The sequence below is a fragment of the Berghia stephanieae genome, chromosome 5 (assembly GCF_034508935.2).
Source record: "Berghia stephanieae isolate SIO BIC M18660-M18661 chromosome 5, UCSD_Bste_1.3, whole genome shotgun sequence".
Lineage (NCBI taxonomy): Eukaryota > Metazoa > Mollusca > Gastropoda > Nudibranchia > Aeolidiidae > Berghia > Berghia stephanieae.
The window spans coordinates 79,054,581-79,069,580 of NC_088364.1; the positions used below are offsets into that span (position 1 = coordinate 79,054,581).

At 36.6% G+C, this 15,000-nt stretch overlaps 1 protein-coding gene across 3 annotated transcripts in view; it reads right to left on the reverse strand.

Moving 5' to 3' along the window:
* LOC144973668 (uncharacterized) overlaps positions 1–15,000 on the reverse strand; it is a 121,379-nt gene that overhangs the window by 103,641 nt on the left and 2,738 nt on the right. Inside the window, exons 2-4 of one of the 3 annotated variants that reach the window (XM_078916401.1) lie at positions 8,904–8,931; positions 4,903–5,061; positions 3,168–3,322 (exon numbers count right to left, since the gene is read on the reverse strand). In XM_078916401.1, the coding sequence (XP_078772527.1) occupies positions 3,168–3,322; positions 4,903–5,061; positions 8,904–8,931 (342 nt within the window). Of the gene's footprint in view, positions 1–1,798; positions 1,932–2,460; positions 2,541–3,167; positions 3,323–4,902; positions 5,062–8,903; positions 8,932–15,000 lie in introns of those variants that run through there. The other 2 variants (XM_078916403.1, XM_078916404.1) reach the window with 2 other exon arrangements.

The window sequence follows — 15,000 nt, forward strand, 5'->3', positions numbered from 1 at the left end:
TATTGATGTTTATGGCCCTCTAAAGAGCTCATAACAATATAATGAAGCTCCAGGTTTCTTTTTACATATGTGGTTGGTCTGGGAGTCAGAATATGATTTTGAAATTAATTTTTAAAAAGCTTTAACAGTTTTAAGTTGCAATATCAAAAGCCAAAAGCAAAACTTAACATTTTCAACGAGATATGCCGCCTGTAAAGAGTTGTTACAATTTTTTCCAACAGAAATAACGCTGTTAACGGCAAGGAAATAATAACACTTGAATACGGTGAAAGAATATGAATAAAGATATCTCAGATTTAAGTTGTGCAGGGGGTAATACTTCAATTTAAAGCCCTTATTCTATCCAATAGAACTAATTGTCTCCAATAAATAAATTAAGCAGTTCATGTATAATACATTTATCACTGGCTGTGACTAGTCTGTGCCATGAAAAACACAAAATGCTCACACGTCATCGATGATAAAACACAATAATCCAAGAATGGAAATTAATCTTCAGTCTTCAGGCATTCTTTACAAAGAACAAATTAAATAGTGTCGACATTCATAGATTTCAATCTGTTGAGTAAAGCCAAATTAATGTTAGCTGAAAAGTCAAGCTATCAATTCAATTTCATTTTAATCGATTATGTATGATTCCCGATATATAATCTTAAAACCAGCTTGGTAATGTCGACTACTCTTTATAAAAGAATTTAAAAATTGAAGTCGATTTAAGCAGTTTTTTAAAACTTATCTTTTATCAGTCCATTCAAAGTTGAAATGGAACAGCAATCTTGTGATCGACAAAGATCTTTAAGAGGTTCCAGATTCGAGTTCGTGCTGCAATTTCTATTTTTCAGTTGCTTTTTTTTTCTTTTTATTCTATTTTACTTCCCAATAATCCTCATTACTTAACACGTTTGAATAGTATATGTTACCCACCGTCTCAAAACCGTATTATGCACGAGTGGTATCATTGCTGAAAATAGAGCTGAAATCAATATATATCAGCTTATTTGTTTTTATTAAGGTGAAGGAATAAAATTAATATCATAAATAGCAAAATCCCACACTTCCATCTCATCTTTGATGATTTTTACTTTCTATTCGGCTATATGCGGCTATGTGGTCTAGTGGTATGACACTCGCTTTTGAATCGGAAGGTCCTGGGTTCGAGCCTCACTCAGCGCATAGTTGAGTCCTTGGAAAAGACTCTTCACTCACATTCTCTCACCGTACTTAGGTGTAAAATAAGTACCTGGCCGTTCACAGCGTTGTCTCTGTCATAAAAAATTGTAATATCTTGCCTAACAGGCGTCATGTCTCATTCTACATTTCATGTCTTGCTGTTGGCTAGGGACCCCTTGTAAAGCGCTTTGATCACGTTCCATGGATATTGTGCTATATTTTTTTCAATTTTTTAAATTCACTTTATGGCATCCCCGTTATCCTAGTATAATGTATATGTAACCCATGGTCTCAAAACAACATTATGTCGGATAGAGTGCTGAAAATTCGATTTATAAACAACCATGAAGCTTTGGGTTAGTTTCTGTTCATTATCGTGGAGAATAAATTTATTGCATTGCAAAACACTCCAAGTTCGTATTTACTATTATATTATTATTTACAATTCATTTCGCTTCTGGGCTCTCTTTCTCCCATCATATTCCAGTTTTGAGAATAAAATTTGCACTTTATTAATTTGTTTCTCTTTTAAAGATCTTGAACTGTATTAAAAACTAATTATTTTACACACCCTGACGTTTGCTAGATGCTGGTAATAAATAGAGTAACCACTTGTCTCCAGACTCACCCTATTTTTGAGGTTTCCGCCTGGAATATTATATGCTAAGGCTACAATCTTTTTTGTTATCGATGTTTTTTTTAAGTTTTAGAACTCATGTGACTTGAACAATCGAACTATAATGACAAGACGGCTAACCCCCCCCCCCCCCCACCCTTCTAATCATTTGTAAAATATTACCGAAATTGTTATGCACGGAATATCCGTTTCACAGGGATTACTGGGTATCAGTCGCTGGTGTTTACCTTAGTTACCTCTTTATTCTCTATAACAAAACAATCTGAGGGTTTCGCAATTTTGTTATTGTCAATTGTAGAGATGTCCATATGTATGGTAACAGTAATTATCTCAATTGTGTCGGCTGATATAAAAACCTAAGTAAATCACTCTATTAATCTCTCTTAAAAGTTGATTAAGTCTAAAACAGCCGCATTTAAGAATGGAATAGAACCGCACAGTTTTTATGTTTATCTCCCTCCGTTATATGTACAAACCAAATATCTACGAAAGGGCCGTAATGCAACGAAACCGATGTCTACTCCTAATCCATATCAACCTTAACTTTGATGGAAACCAAGACCTCTGTGACTTGTGGGTGAATTATGCATTTTAAAGGAACTAAAAAACACAATGTTGGTGATGTATATAGGTAAGTATCAACAATTCTTTACCAAATATTTGTTAATGATATCGAGTAATTTTGAATTGAAACGAGGGGCAGGGTTGCCAGATTATATTTCAACAAAATGCCAGGGGAAGACTCAAAAAATGCCAAAACACTCAAAAAGATGCCAAAGTCTGTTGACTCCCACCACCACTAAGAAAACTACTCACTTTTGATAGACAATTTACTATCATATCCTGGTAGCTTGCGTGTTTTCTTTTCTTTTTCTATTATTTTTTTTTTTTTTGTTTTTTTTTTATTATACTAAATTTCCTGTTGGGGTAATTATTTACCTACTGACTACTAAGTGGAGTGCTAAACCACTACACCACGGTTGGATTTTAAGAATGAAAAAGAAATGTGAAGATGTTTGTTTTTACGCGTTTAGAAATAATTAAGAAAAGGTGTCATTTGAAGTATAATATACAAGAAAAGAAAATGCCAAATGAAAATGCCAAATGCCAAATGATTTTTCTAATGCCAAACGGTTTTCAAAAATGCCAGATTTTTGGAATCTGGCATTTAAAATGCCAAACTGGCAACCCTGACGAGGGGAAAATATTTATCAAGAACCTTTTTTTAACTTTTTTTTTTTTGTTCTTTGACAAAAAGGAGTTACTTCCGGTGTGTCACAATCCGCCCACGAAATATCGGACTTCGTTGGCAATCTAGTGAAACCTTATCTATGCTTGAATCAAAACCTCTCTAGCTTACCTCCAATTCTCCGAAGGCTCCGACACTAATGAAAACACCGACGTGTGTCTTTCCACCACAAGGCTGACTCGAATTTCCGGCACATGGACTATTGCAGTTCCCATTAGGGGCAACGGCTTGACTGGGCAGGCCGTGAGAACAGAAGCAAAATTTGCCTGAAATTGAATGAAATGTAATGTGACAGCTCTTGAAATTTCCCCGCGATCGAATAGGCGTTCACTCGTAGATAGCCTTCATTAAATGCCTGCTCCACTCACTTTTCTGAATTAAAAATTAACCCCAAATTATTTAGTAAAGAAAATGTTGGGCGATTGCTGACTCGGGCTCGAGTCGTTCTAACGACAGTCTGGAAGTTATAATAATTGACACTAGACGTCTACATGTACTTCTGTTGACACCAATGTAATTGTTGCTGCTCAAAGCTCGAAGAAATAAATAGCTGTGAAATTGAATGAAAGCTTCAATTTAATTACGAAATTAGATAGAATGGACGTTTGGGGGTTCCCCTTTATGAACAAACAGGATGAATGAAACAGGAGATGGTGTGGTATTCGCTTTGTTGACAACATCATCTCCTTCATCGGTAGTGTTAATTAATCCCGTTTGTTGATAAAGGGGAAACCCGAAACGTCCATTCTATCTGTTTTCATAATTAAATTGAAGCTTACATTCCATTTCACATTGTTATTTATTTCCGTTGACACCAGGATAGTAAAAAATGTATAGTAAGACAAACGGTATGTTGAGATCAGATCAGACGCGTGAGCCTGATTATAGAATGTCCATACTCTTTGAAAAAGAACCAAAAAAGAAATGCATCACTTTTTGAAGTCCTACTTTTTTTTTCTCTAAAATTTAAGAATTGAGCTTTTTTTTTTCTTAGCGGAATATTACATTCATTCATAAACACAGGAATATATTAGAAGTAAATGTTTATCAATGATACATATAGATACCAATATTCGATTTGACAGACGTCCACAACTTCCTATTTACTCAACAATGTTATTGAATACCGTTGCTGATATGTCCTCAGAGATGAAAAATATTGCTCAGTTCTCTAATTATATCAAATGATTGATCCATTATTTGCCAAATATACGTTTAAGTAGAAAAAACTCACCAGTCATAATAACAGCATCAATAGCCTCACACAAAAATTATTTTTCTTTAGAAAAAAAATAAATCATTATTTCAGCATCTGTACAAGGGATTGCGAACTCTGACAAAATATTTATTTTTTTAATTTTGATCAGAAAACTAGCATTTTAAATTTCGATTGACTCAGTTGACCCCGATTTTTCAACGAGGCTCAAACCTAATAATTCACCTTGGAAGTTCCCAGGCCAAAATGAAAAAAAAAGGGGGTGGGGGGGGGGGGGGGGGGGGGGGGGGCAAGGTATAAAGGCCAGAGGTATGGCCTATCTCAATTTTTTAAATTAATATATAAGGTGTTGCTATTGGTTCTTGGTTGTATATTTTTACATGTTTGTACATTTGCATATATATATACATTGTCGCCATAGATTCTCAACTTTGTGTTTATACATTTTTAATTCATGCCACGTCTGTAAACGAATTTCCATTTTTTTATGAATAAAGTATATTATATTATTATTATTATTATTATTATTATTATTATTATTATTATTATTATTATTATTATTATTATTATTATTATTATTATTATTATTATTATTATTATTATTATTATTATTATTATTATAGTACCCACCACCTGTCACTCCAGCGTACGCGATGTCAAACAGACCGCAACGTGCCATGCAATATTCCTGTGTCATTTCGTCCGGGTTGTAATTTCCAATGTTGAGTTGAAAGTGTCGATGTCGAACATTTTCTTTCCAGCATCCTTGGTATGGGGACGAACTGAGTACTGTGTATAGATAATACTAATACAGATTAGCGATTCATACGTCAATGCAACTTTTTAAAACTAGCAAACTAGTGTGTTTTTGTGAGCAAACTTCGTTAACTTATAGAAGGAAAGAAACGGACGTCTCTCATCTCTTTGTTATTGTTTTTAGACAGCCATTTTAAAGATTAGTTCTCATTAAATTTATCAATAAGACTATACACGTTAAGGTTAATAAATATAATTTTGTGTGTTAGAACGACTGGCGAATGACTTGCGTATTTACCTAAACTCATAGCATTAATAGCCTGACACTTCCCTATAAAAAGTCACCAAGTAAACAAAGATCTATTTGCTTGAAGTGTTGAATTCAACTCGCAATTCACTCTCTTGTTGGAGGTCGTCGCCTTGAATTGTAATTGTAACATAGTTTTTAATATAAATGGTGCTGCTGGAAGCTTGAAGATATAAATAAATAGTGCTGGAAGCTTGACGATATAAATAGATAACAATTTGAAATTGAATGTAAGCTTCAATTTAATATACCAAAACAGATAAAATGGACGTTTCGGGTTTCCCCTTTATTTTGTTGGCGTAGTTTTTAGGGTAGTGTCAGGCTTTAAGTTAAAGAGGCTTCGTTCTCAGTCGCCGAGGTAATAATATTATTATGGCACTCGTATAGATAGTATGCGCTTGGCTAAGAAGCTCATAACATTGCCATCCGGAAGTATAACGGACCAACACACAAAACTGTGTGTATCCATGAACGTCTATAGTCTGGTTAATTCAGTTCAGTGAGCATTACTCATAAACGCGGATGGCAAAAAACAATAACAAAGACCTGAGTGTTGTCATCTTCGAACTATCTATAATATATACTGTAGTAGTGTGGAGCCCGAGTTCGGGCGGAGGACAAGAGATGGAGTACGTGGGAAGGAAAATATTGGACTTAACAATTAGCGGGAATGAGGAAAAAGGGACGCCCAAAGACTAGATAGATGGTTTGATAAGGTAAAGGACGATATTAAAATTTATGAAAGAACTGGGCCTGGAGGAAGATGGTGCTCTGAACCGAGATGCATGGAGATGTGGAATTCACTATTGCAATCCTGCAAAATGCGGGATAAGCTGAAAGAAGAAGAAGAAGAAGTGTTCGTCAAGATAAGAGTAAGAGACTTGATATAAGGCAGTGAACATGCAAAAAATGTTGACGTCTTATCCATTGTACGAGTATTTCCCTCTGGTTTACGGATTTACTTTGATTTTATAGGGAATGAGATTAGCGGAAGAGTAGCGTACCTTGATTGGACGTCACCCATAGTCTGTGACGTCACCAGCGGAAAAGTTATTAGAGAGAGAACGTCATGTTGGTTGTGCGCATGCGTATCTCGTTCTCGCGGAATAATAATGTAGTATGAATGCGATTAAACGAAAACAATTTTTTTTTTAAATTTTAGATTTAAAATTATTATCTCTTAAGTCGCATTGATTTAATGATATCTTTCTTCTTGTTTCTGGTATAAAATTCTTCTCGATGCTTTCATTGAAAATATTTATTATTTTACTATAATAGGGGTCTATGTTGTTTTTAATCTCGGCTGTATTCCCTTTTTTTTTTAAATCGCTTAAAACCAATTTTGTTATTGAAGATTTAATGCCACAAAGATTCTTTCCCTTCTCTTCTTTTTCATTACATTAGCAATTCTTTGTAGCCGATCGTTTTAAATACATGCCATAACTATTTTTGATCTGTATGTCTTGTCCAATTGATAATCGCACTCCTCGAACTCCTCGTCCGTGATATTTTGCTTTGATAATCTCAATGGTCTTGGGAACAATTGCAACGTTTCTCTCGGACAAAAGCAGCTTCTTTGTAATGCATTACTTTGATTAATACTGGGTGGGAATGATGCCATTGTAAGCAATCTAAAGATTTTTTCCCCCATTTATTTAACATGACCCAAAGCACGCGGGATTCGATTTTATTATAACCTAACATCACATCTTGCTGTTTACTCCCAGAAAAATGTAATAGGGAATGAGATTAGCGGAAGAGTAGTGTCCCTTGATTGGACGTCACCCATAGTCTGTGACGTCACCGGCGGAAAAGTTATTAGAGAGAGAACGTCATGTTGGTTGTGCGCATGCGTCTCTCGTAAGCGACTTGCCACCTGAACAACATATATGTATCCGTTGTGGTCAAGAGCCCGAAACCGCAGAGCATATAGTTGAACAGTGCGTTGTGACGAAGCTTCCGGGCGGGTACCCGAACGTACACGAATGCGGCGATGAGTTTGCGTCCTGGATAGATCGTCATAACATAGTAGTGTGAGAACCATTAGAGGCTGCTGCCACTTATGATCAAGAGCCCGAAAACGCAGAGCATATTATTATAGTTGAGCGCTGCGTTGTGACGAAGCTTCTGGGCGGGTTCATGACCGTATAGTATACGAATGCGGCGATGAGTTTGCGGCCTGGATAAAGCATCATAACACATTAGAATCATACCATTAGAATGCTGCCACGTTGCTACTGCTCTCTTGGTGAAAACACTTGAAGCTGAGCTGCAAGTATATGTGACCACTACCTCAAATCGGCATTATACCGGGTGATTATTTGAAATTCTAAAAATAGATTTTTGTAGAAACATGGATGGATTTTATGTTTTGCTGAAGGCAGTAGATGGTGTCTCTTAAAATGAAAAAAAAAACCCCAAAGAAAATAACTAAAGACAATAACAGTAACAAACGAAAAGTCTCACATTTGTGACCCTTCGCCACAAAACGGTATTAAGTCGGGATGGCTAAGATGTTAAAATTGAATTTATAGCCAGAAATATCAGACTTGTGTTGAGTTTGTATGTTTTATTGAGGAGAATGGATACCATATTTTAGGGTGCTAATGCCAACAATTTATGATTTTGACTAGTATAACATTTAATTCGGCTTTTAAGCATAGGGCTCGTTCCGACATAATACCGTTTTGAGACGATAAGTCACATTTCTGGTTTTCTCACTTGAAAATCAATTTGTGGCAACTTAGTCACCTCGACATAATGACGTTATGAGACGAAAGGTTACATATGGCTGGCGATATACTAATGGTGGAAAAAATAATGATTTTAAAACGCGGTCTTGTGAAAGGGATAAAGCAAATCAAAACACCATTTAAGAAAAAGAGAGAAAAAAAAACCCAGCTCAGTGAGAAAGACATCTAAGCAATGGATAGGATGAAAGCTAGAGACAAAGGAGTCATTGGCACCCATCGATCCTTGTCCGGTTATCGCATTGCTGAGATTATTGATTTCTCAAATATTTCTTTGATTTCACAATTCTTTTGATTCGTGAAAGAAAGCCATGCCGGTTTCAGGGACATTGTTTTAAGTAATATTTTTATCTTTATTTTCATCATCATCATCATTATCATCATCATCATCGTCATCAACATCATTATCATCATCATCATCATCATCATCATCATCATCATCATCATCGTCATCAACATCATTATCATCATCATCATCATCATCATCATCATCATCATCATCATCATCATCATCATCATCATCATCATCATCATCATTGTCGTCATCATCATCATCATCATCATCATCATCATCATCATCATCATCATCATCATCATCATTATTATTATTATTATTATTATTATTATTATTATTATTATTATTATTATTATTATTATTATTATTATTATTATTATTAGCATCATTATTATTATTTATTATTATTATTATTATTATTATTATTATTATTTATTATTATTATTATTAGTATTATTATTATTGCGATTATTATTATCTATGGGTTAAGCTACAGCTTAAATCAAATAAATGATTTGGTTACCTGAGGTTGCAGTGAAAACCAGAATGATCTGTGAATTTAAAAAATGAATAATTGTAAAAGCGTGGTATAATAAAATATGTAATTCTTCATCATACTAAAATAGGTAAAAACACAGAGAGAGTGGAAGTGAGATAGATAGATAGATAGATAGATAGATAGATAGAGAGAGAGAGAGAGAGAGAGAGAGAGAGAGAGAGAGAGGAGAGAGAGAGAGAGAGAGGGGGGGGGGGTGAGAAATAAAGAAGGAGATAAAGAAAGGAAGAGAGAAAGTGAGTGAGAGAAAGAGGGGGAGGGGGTAGGGAGAGGTGATATATGCAATTTCTTTAGTAGACTATCCTTTAAAAAGTCATGATGCGACGCTTCTGGGTTTTTGTAGCGTTAAACAATAACTATTTCTTGCTACCCTTTGGATGTGATGCATTTATATTGCAACGTTCTCTTCGCTAGATCTAACAAACCAAGCACCCAAATACTGCAGGGTTGACAGAGGGATCCGAAATAAAATCTACCCAAATACTGCAGGGTTGACGGAGGGATCCGAAATAATCTACCCAAATACTGCAGGGTTGACGGAGGGATCCGAAATAATCTACCCAAATACTGCAGGGTTGACGGAGGGATCCGAAATAATCTACCCAAATACTGCAGGGTTGACGGAGGGATCCGAAATAATCTACCCAAATACTGCAGGGTTGACGGAGGGATCCGAAATAATATACCCAAATACTGCAGGGTTGACGGAGGGATCCGAAATAATATACCCAAATACTGCAGGGTTGACGGAGGGATCCGAAATGATCTACCCAAATACTGCAGGGTTGACAGAGGGATCCGAAATAATCTACCCAAATACTGCAGGGTTGACGGAGGGATCCGAAATAATCTACCCAAATACTGCAGGGTTGACGGAGGGATCCGAAATAATCTACCCAAATACTGCAGGGTTGACAGAGGGATCCGAAATAATCTACCCAAATACTGCAGGGTTGACAGAGGGATCCGAAATTATCTCGAACTCATCGATCTTTTTGCGTGGAAGGCGAGCGCTTTACCAACAGGACTCTTGCGAACCCCAGGATGACACGTAAGTGCATTTCATTGAACATTAGAACAAGAGCGCTATTCAATTGTGTAAAAATAAACGTATAACACACCTGATGCAGCTGACCTGATTATTTGATCTTGTTAATGTCGTTTGATGATGTACATAGATTCAGTTATGAATACAACAACAAAAAATAATAATTAAAAGTGATATTTTAATGAGGCTTTTTGTGTTATAATTATTAATTGATAATATGTGGTCGATGATCTTTTTGTTGTTCTTTAAAAAGATTGAAAAAGAGCAAAAAATACACCCACCACTTCCAAAACAAAACAAACAAACAAGCAAAACAAAAAAAGAAAAAGAAAAAACAAACCTCAAGGAACTTGGTGTTATATCAATGACAGTATATAATTACTCAGGAATCGTTCGTGTTCGTTTTTTAGGCATATAGGGAATGAGATTAGCGGAAGAGTAGCGTTCCTTGACTGGACGTCACCCATTGTGACGTCACCGGCGGAAAAGTTATTAGAGAGAGAACGTCATGTTTCGTTGTGCGCATGCGTCTCTCGTCCTCGCTTCCTGTGGAAGCGGCTTGAGACACTTCAAAACCAAATTGACGTTCTCTCTGTAAGGTGACGTCCAATCAAGGGACGCTACTCTTCCGCTAATCTCATTCCCTATAACGCAATCTTGTTTTTGAAACAATAGATTCTGTCTCAGGAATCATAAATCTTGGCATCATCAGCACGTACTCAGATGGTACATATATCCAAATTCGTGTTGCGTACTAATGACTAATGCAAGAGAAGTGAACAGGTGAAAAGAGAACGGGCCCAGATCGGGATCTCGTGACAAGCCTGGGCGTTGCAAATTTATTTTTTTAACAATAGATTCTGTCTATGGAAGTAATTTGGGCATACATTTTAATGTAAATGTTGCCGCTCGAAGAAATAAATAACAATGTGAAATTAAATGTAAGCTTCAATTTAATATACGAAAACAGGTAAAATGGACGTTTCGGGTTTCCCCTTTACCAACAGAATAAGTTGAATGTTTTGTTGATAAAGGGGAAACCCGAAACGTCCATTTTATCCGTTTTCGTATATTAAATTGAAGCTTACATTCAATTTCACATTGCATAAGTTTTAACATTGTCATCACGTACTTAGATGATATATCCAAATTTGTTGTGCGGCTATGTGGTCTTGTGGTATGAGACTCGCTTTCGGATAGGAAGGTCCTGGGTTCGATCCTCGCTCGGCGCATAGTTGAGTCCTTGGAAAAGGCTCTTTATACATATTCTCTCATCGTACACAGGTGTAAAATGAGTACCTGGTCATTAACAGCGTTGTCTGTGTCCAAAAAAAATTTGTGATATCGCCTAAAACGCGTCATGTCCCATCCTACATGTTAAATGTTGCTGTTGACCAATGGGGACACCCTGTAAAGCGCTTTGACCACATTTAGTGGATATTGCGCTATATATATATATATATATATATATATATATATATATATATATATATATATATATATATATATACAGTATATATATCTTTTTCTTTCTTTTAGATGCCTTTCGCGTCTCGACCGAAAGATCGGGTCGCCTTGGCTGTTTCCAGTATTTCCTGTGTTTGGTGTCTCCAATATTAGGCTTTTAACGAAATCGGGTCGAACGAGACGCCGAACGCCGAACCCGAACGGATATAGCCTTCTCACGTGACCATGAACGAGATCTGGATAGTGAAGACTCTCAAGCGGTATGCAGCATCGGATCTAAGGTCACGTGATAGAGGATAGCTTGGGTTGCTGTTGGCTTCAGCTGACAAGAAACGGAGAAGGAAAGAATTGGAGACTACCTCAGCCCCCCCCCCCCCCCCCCCTACCATGTGTTAGGGGAGGGGCAAGGTCAGTGTCATTCAATAGTATATAGTTGTGCATGGGGCGCTCTACCCTAGATACGGAGAGAAAATTATAAATTGATTACGGGGGAAGGTGGGAAGAGGGGGTGGGGTGGGGTTGACCCACAAACGACCGAGGTGTTGGGCTTTGGGTAGACCATAATACGAAATCAAAGAGAAAAGGCCGCTGGTACTTGGATGGTGGAAATGGTTGGGGGGGGGGGGGTTGTGACAATCAGCATGGGATGTATACACATTAATAATAAAGGCAATGGATGACCAGGGATGTGTAATGTGTGTGTATTGTTTGTATATGTTTGTGTGTGTGTGTGTGTGTTTGTGTGTGTGCGCGCTTGTGTGTGAAAGGGATTACACAAAAACACCTTTCTCTGTAGCTTCCAAATGATTACGTATACGATAAATTTGAAAACCACATTATTTGAATCAGCTTGCAAAAAGGAGAACATTTATCTTTGTTTCACAAAAATAGGCTTAAAATAACATTTTTTTTCTATAAGATTGATTTTAAAAATATATATTGCTCAATTTTTTTAATTTAATGATAATTTCTTTATTTCCCGGTCGATTTTCTTGATTTATATCTCATTTCTCAATTCTCAATTAGACAAGCACACTGATGTATCTCGTGTGATTCAAAAGCGTTTAAAACACCAATTACGTTGTTAAAAAAATATATATACTTAGAGTCCTCCTCACTAATTAAGATGGTGACGCAACTATTACATACAAGACCTTGCAGTCGAGTCAGCAGGGCTTTTGGGTTGCACAACCACTATTTACCCATCGGTCAGCGGTACTCTTTGATGTATACAACACTCACCGCCTTTAAGCAAAGCCGCCTGCCCATAAATCAAGAGATGATCTCCTAACTGTTCACAAGCGAACTGTCAAACGAGCAATCGATGATTGGATAAGAATCTCAAGATCTCATATAATAAGGTAAGTTTTGGAGAGGTGATATCCCCCCAGTCTGTGTATCTCCCCACTCGTCATAGGACAGAACTTTCATTGCGTTATATCATATAAGCTCCGCCTCCTCTTTCTATTCCGGAGTGACGAGATTAGACGAGAGGACGCGAGAAAAAACTGATCACGTGTCCGTTCAGTCGTTCGTTCGGTGTCCGTTCGGTGAGCAACTATAACTCGGTATTGCCGGTCCTCTGCTAGGGTTCTCAGATTTTCAAGGTCCCCTGCAGTTATGAGACTAATGCTTTGTCCAAGTGTTGTGAGGTTTTTGTTTAGGATCACAGGGAGTGTTGTGATCGGTCTTCCTCTGAAAAGGTTCCCGTGTTTTTGGAAGTATCCCGACATGGCTTGGTTAGCTGGTATGTTTTTGTCCCTGCGTAGTATGTGACCGAAAAATTGCCATCGTTGTTGTAAAATGTCAAGGGAGATTGGTCTTTCTTTTGTGATCTTATAGAGTGATTCATTTGAGATCTTTTTTGGGTATTTGATGTCCAGTACCCTTCTTAGCTGTGTGCGATGGAAGGCATCCAGATGTTCTTCTTCGGATTTTGTCAACGCCCAAGTACCGGTTTTACAAGAGCATGGTACAGTTTCAGTTTGGTTTTTCTCTTTATTTTGTCACCTCTAATCCATACATTGGTGAGTTTATTGAGTGCGGCGTTTGATAGCTGTTTTCTTCTTTGTACATCCTCGGTGTTTCCAATTAGTGAGCTGACTTTTTTGTTCTTTTCCATTCCTCTTTGTTCCTCGATATTGTTGTAAATTCGTTTTTATTGGCATATATATATATATATATATATATATATATATATATATATATATATATATATATATATATATATATATATATATATATAAAGCTCAACTATGTAAGCCAGAATGAAGAGAAGTGCGCAGATTACAATAGAATGGACCAAGATTGGGGTGTTATGACATCCTGGGGCATTTGACGGCAACAAACGATGACAGAATACCATCAGTCATCGTTCTCTGAGATCTAGTATCAAGATGGCAGGGTGCTATTTATTATTTGCATCCTTTGAATATATTTATCCATTTTAAGGCAATCCATGGAGAATATACCGGTTTAAAGCGACAATTGACTCTGAACGAAATCGTACCGATGGACGAGATACGAGAAAAAAGTTACCCGGATCTTGCCTTCTTACGTCACATCTCATCCCCATGAACGAGATCTCGGTAGTGCAAATGCTGCATATCGTTTGAGAGCCTTCATAAAGGCGGTACACCTTCAAAGGACACGGTTGACCGAAAGTGACGAGTGGCTGTCTAACACCAAAAGCCCTGTGGCCGGGACCACGAGGTTTTGTATGTAATGGTTGCGTCACTGGCTCAACGCTCATGAATTAATTAGAAAGGTTAGACTCGCAATCTAAAAATGATTTTTTTTTGTTTTAAACTCTTTTGAATCAAACTAGTACATCAACGTGTTTGTCTCATTGAGATGTGAAAATGATATAAAAATCAAGAAAATTTAAAAAATGTTGCTTTAAAAAGCTAAAATATACAAATGCAATTTTTAAAATCATATTTATTCGTAAAATTGTTGGTTTTCAACCGATTTTTCTGAAATAAAGACCAATGTTCCTCATTTTTCAAGCTGATTTCAGCAATGTGAATTTCAAATTCCTCCCAATTATATGTGTTAATCTTTTTGCAAAACAGAAGCGTAATATAGGTCGACCGAGTAGAGAGCCAGGATTTTTTACTCACAATTCTACACGAATAGATGGTGACGGTTGATTAACCCTCTAGTGTTCCGATTATCTTTGGAGGAGGAGATAATAAGTTCCCTATATGGCCATGTAAATCATGTAGACACCCTTTGATGATATAAGCCTACCCTTTGATGTATGCAGTCGCATTTTCGTTTCCTATCGTCACTCATGGCTAAACTCCTTCCCAGAAACGATTTCAAAGGTCCGACCATAACTATATTTCAAACTATTGTTCTCGTGAGTTTTCAACCGATTTTTCAGAAATAAGAACCAATGTTCTTCTTTTTTTCAAGCTTATTTCAGCCATGTGACTTTAAAATTCCCCAGAACTATATTTTTAACTTTTAGATTTTAGCTATTGAGCCTACTCAAAAAGGTGTTACATGTTTTGCATAACAATAGCGTAACACATGATCGGCGAG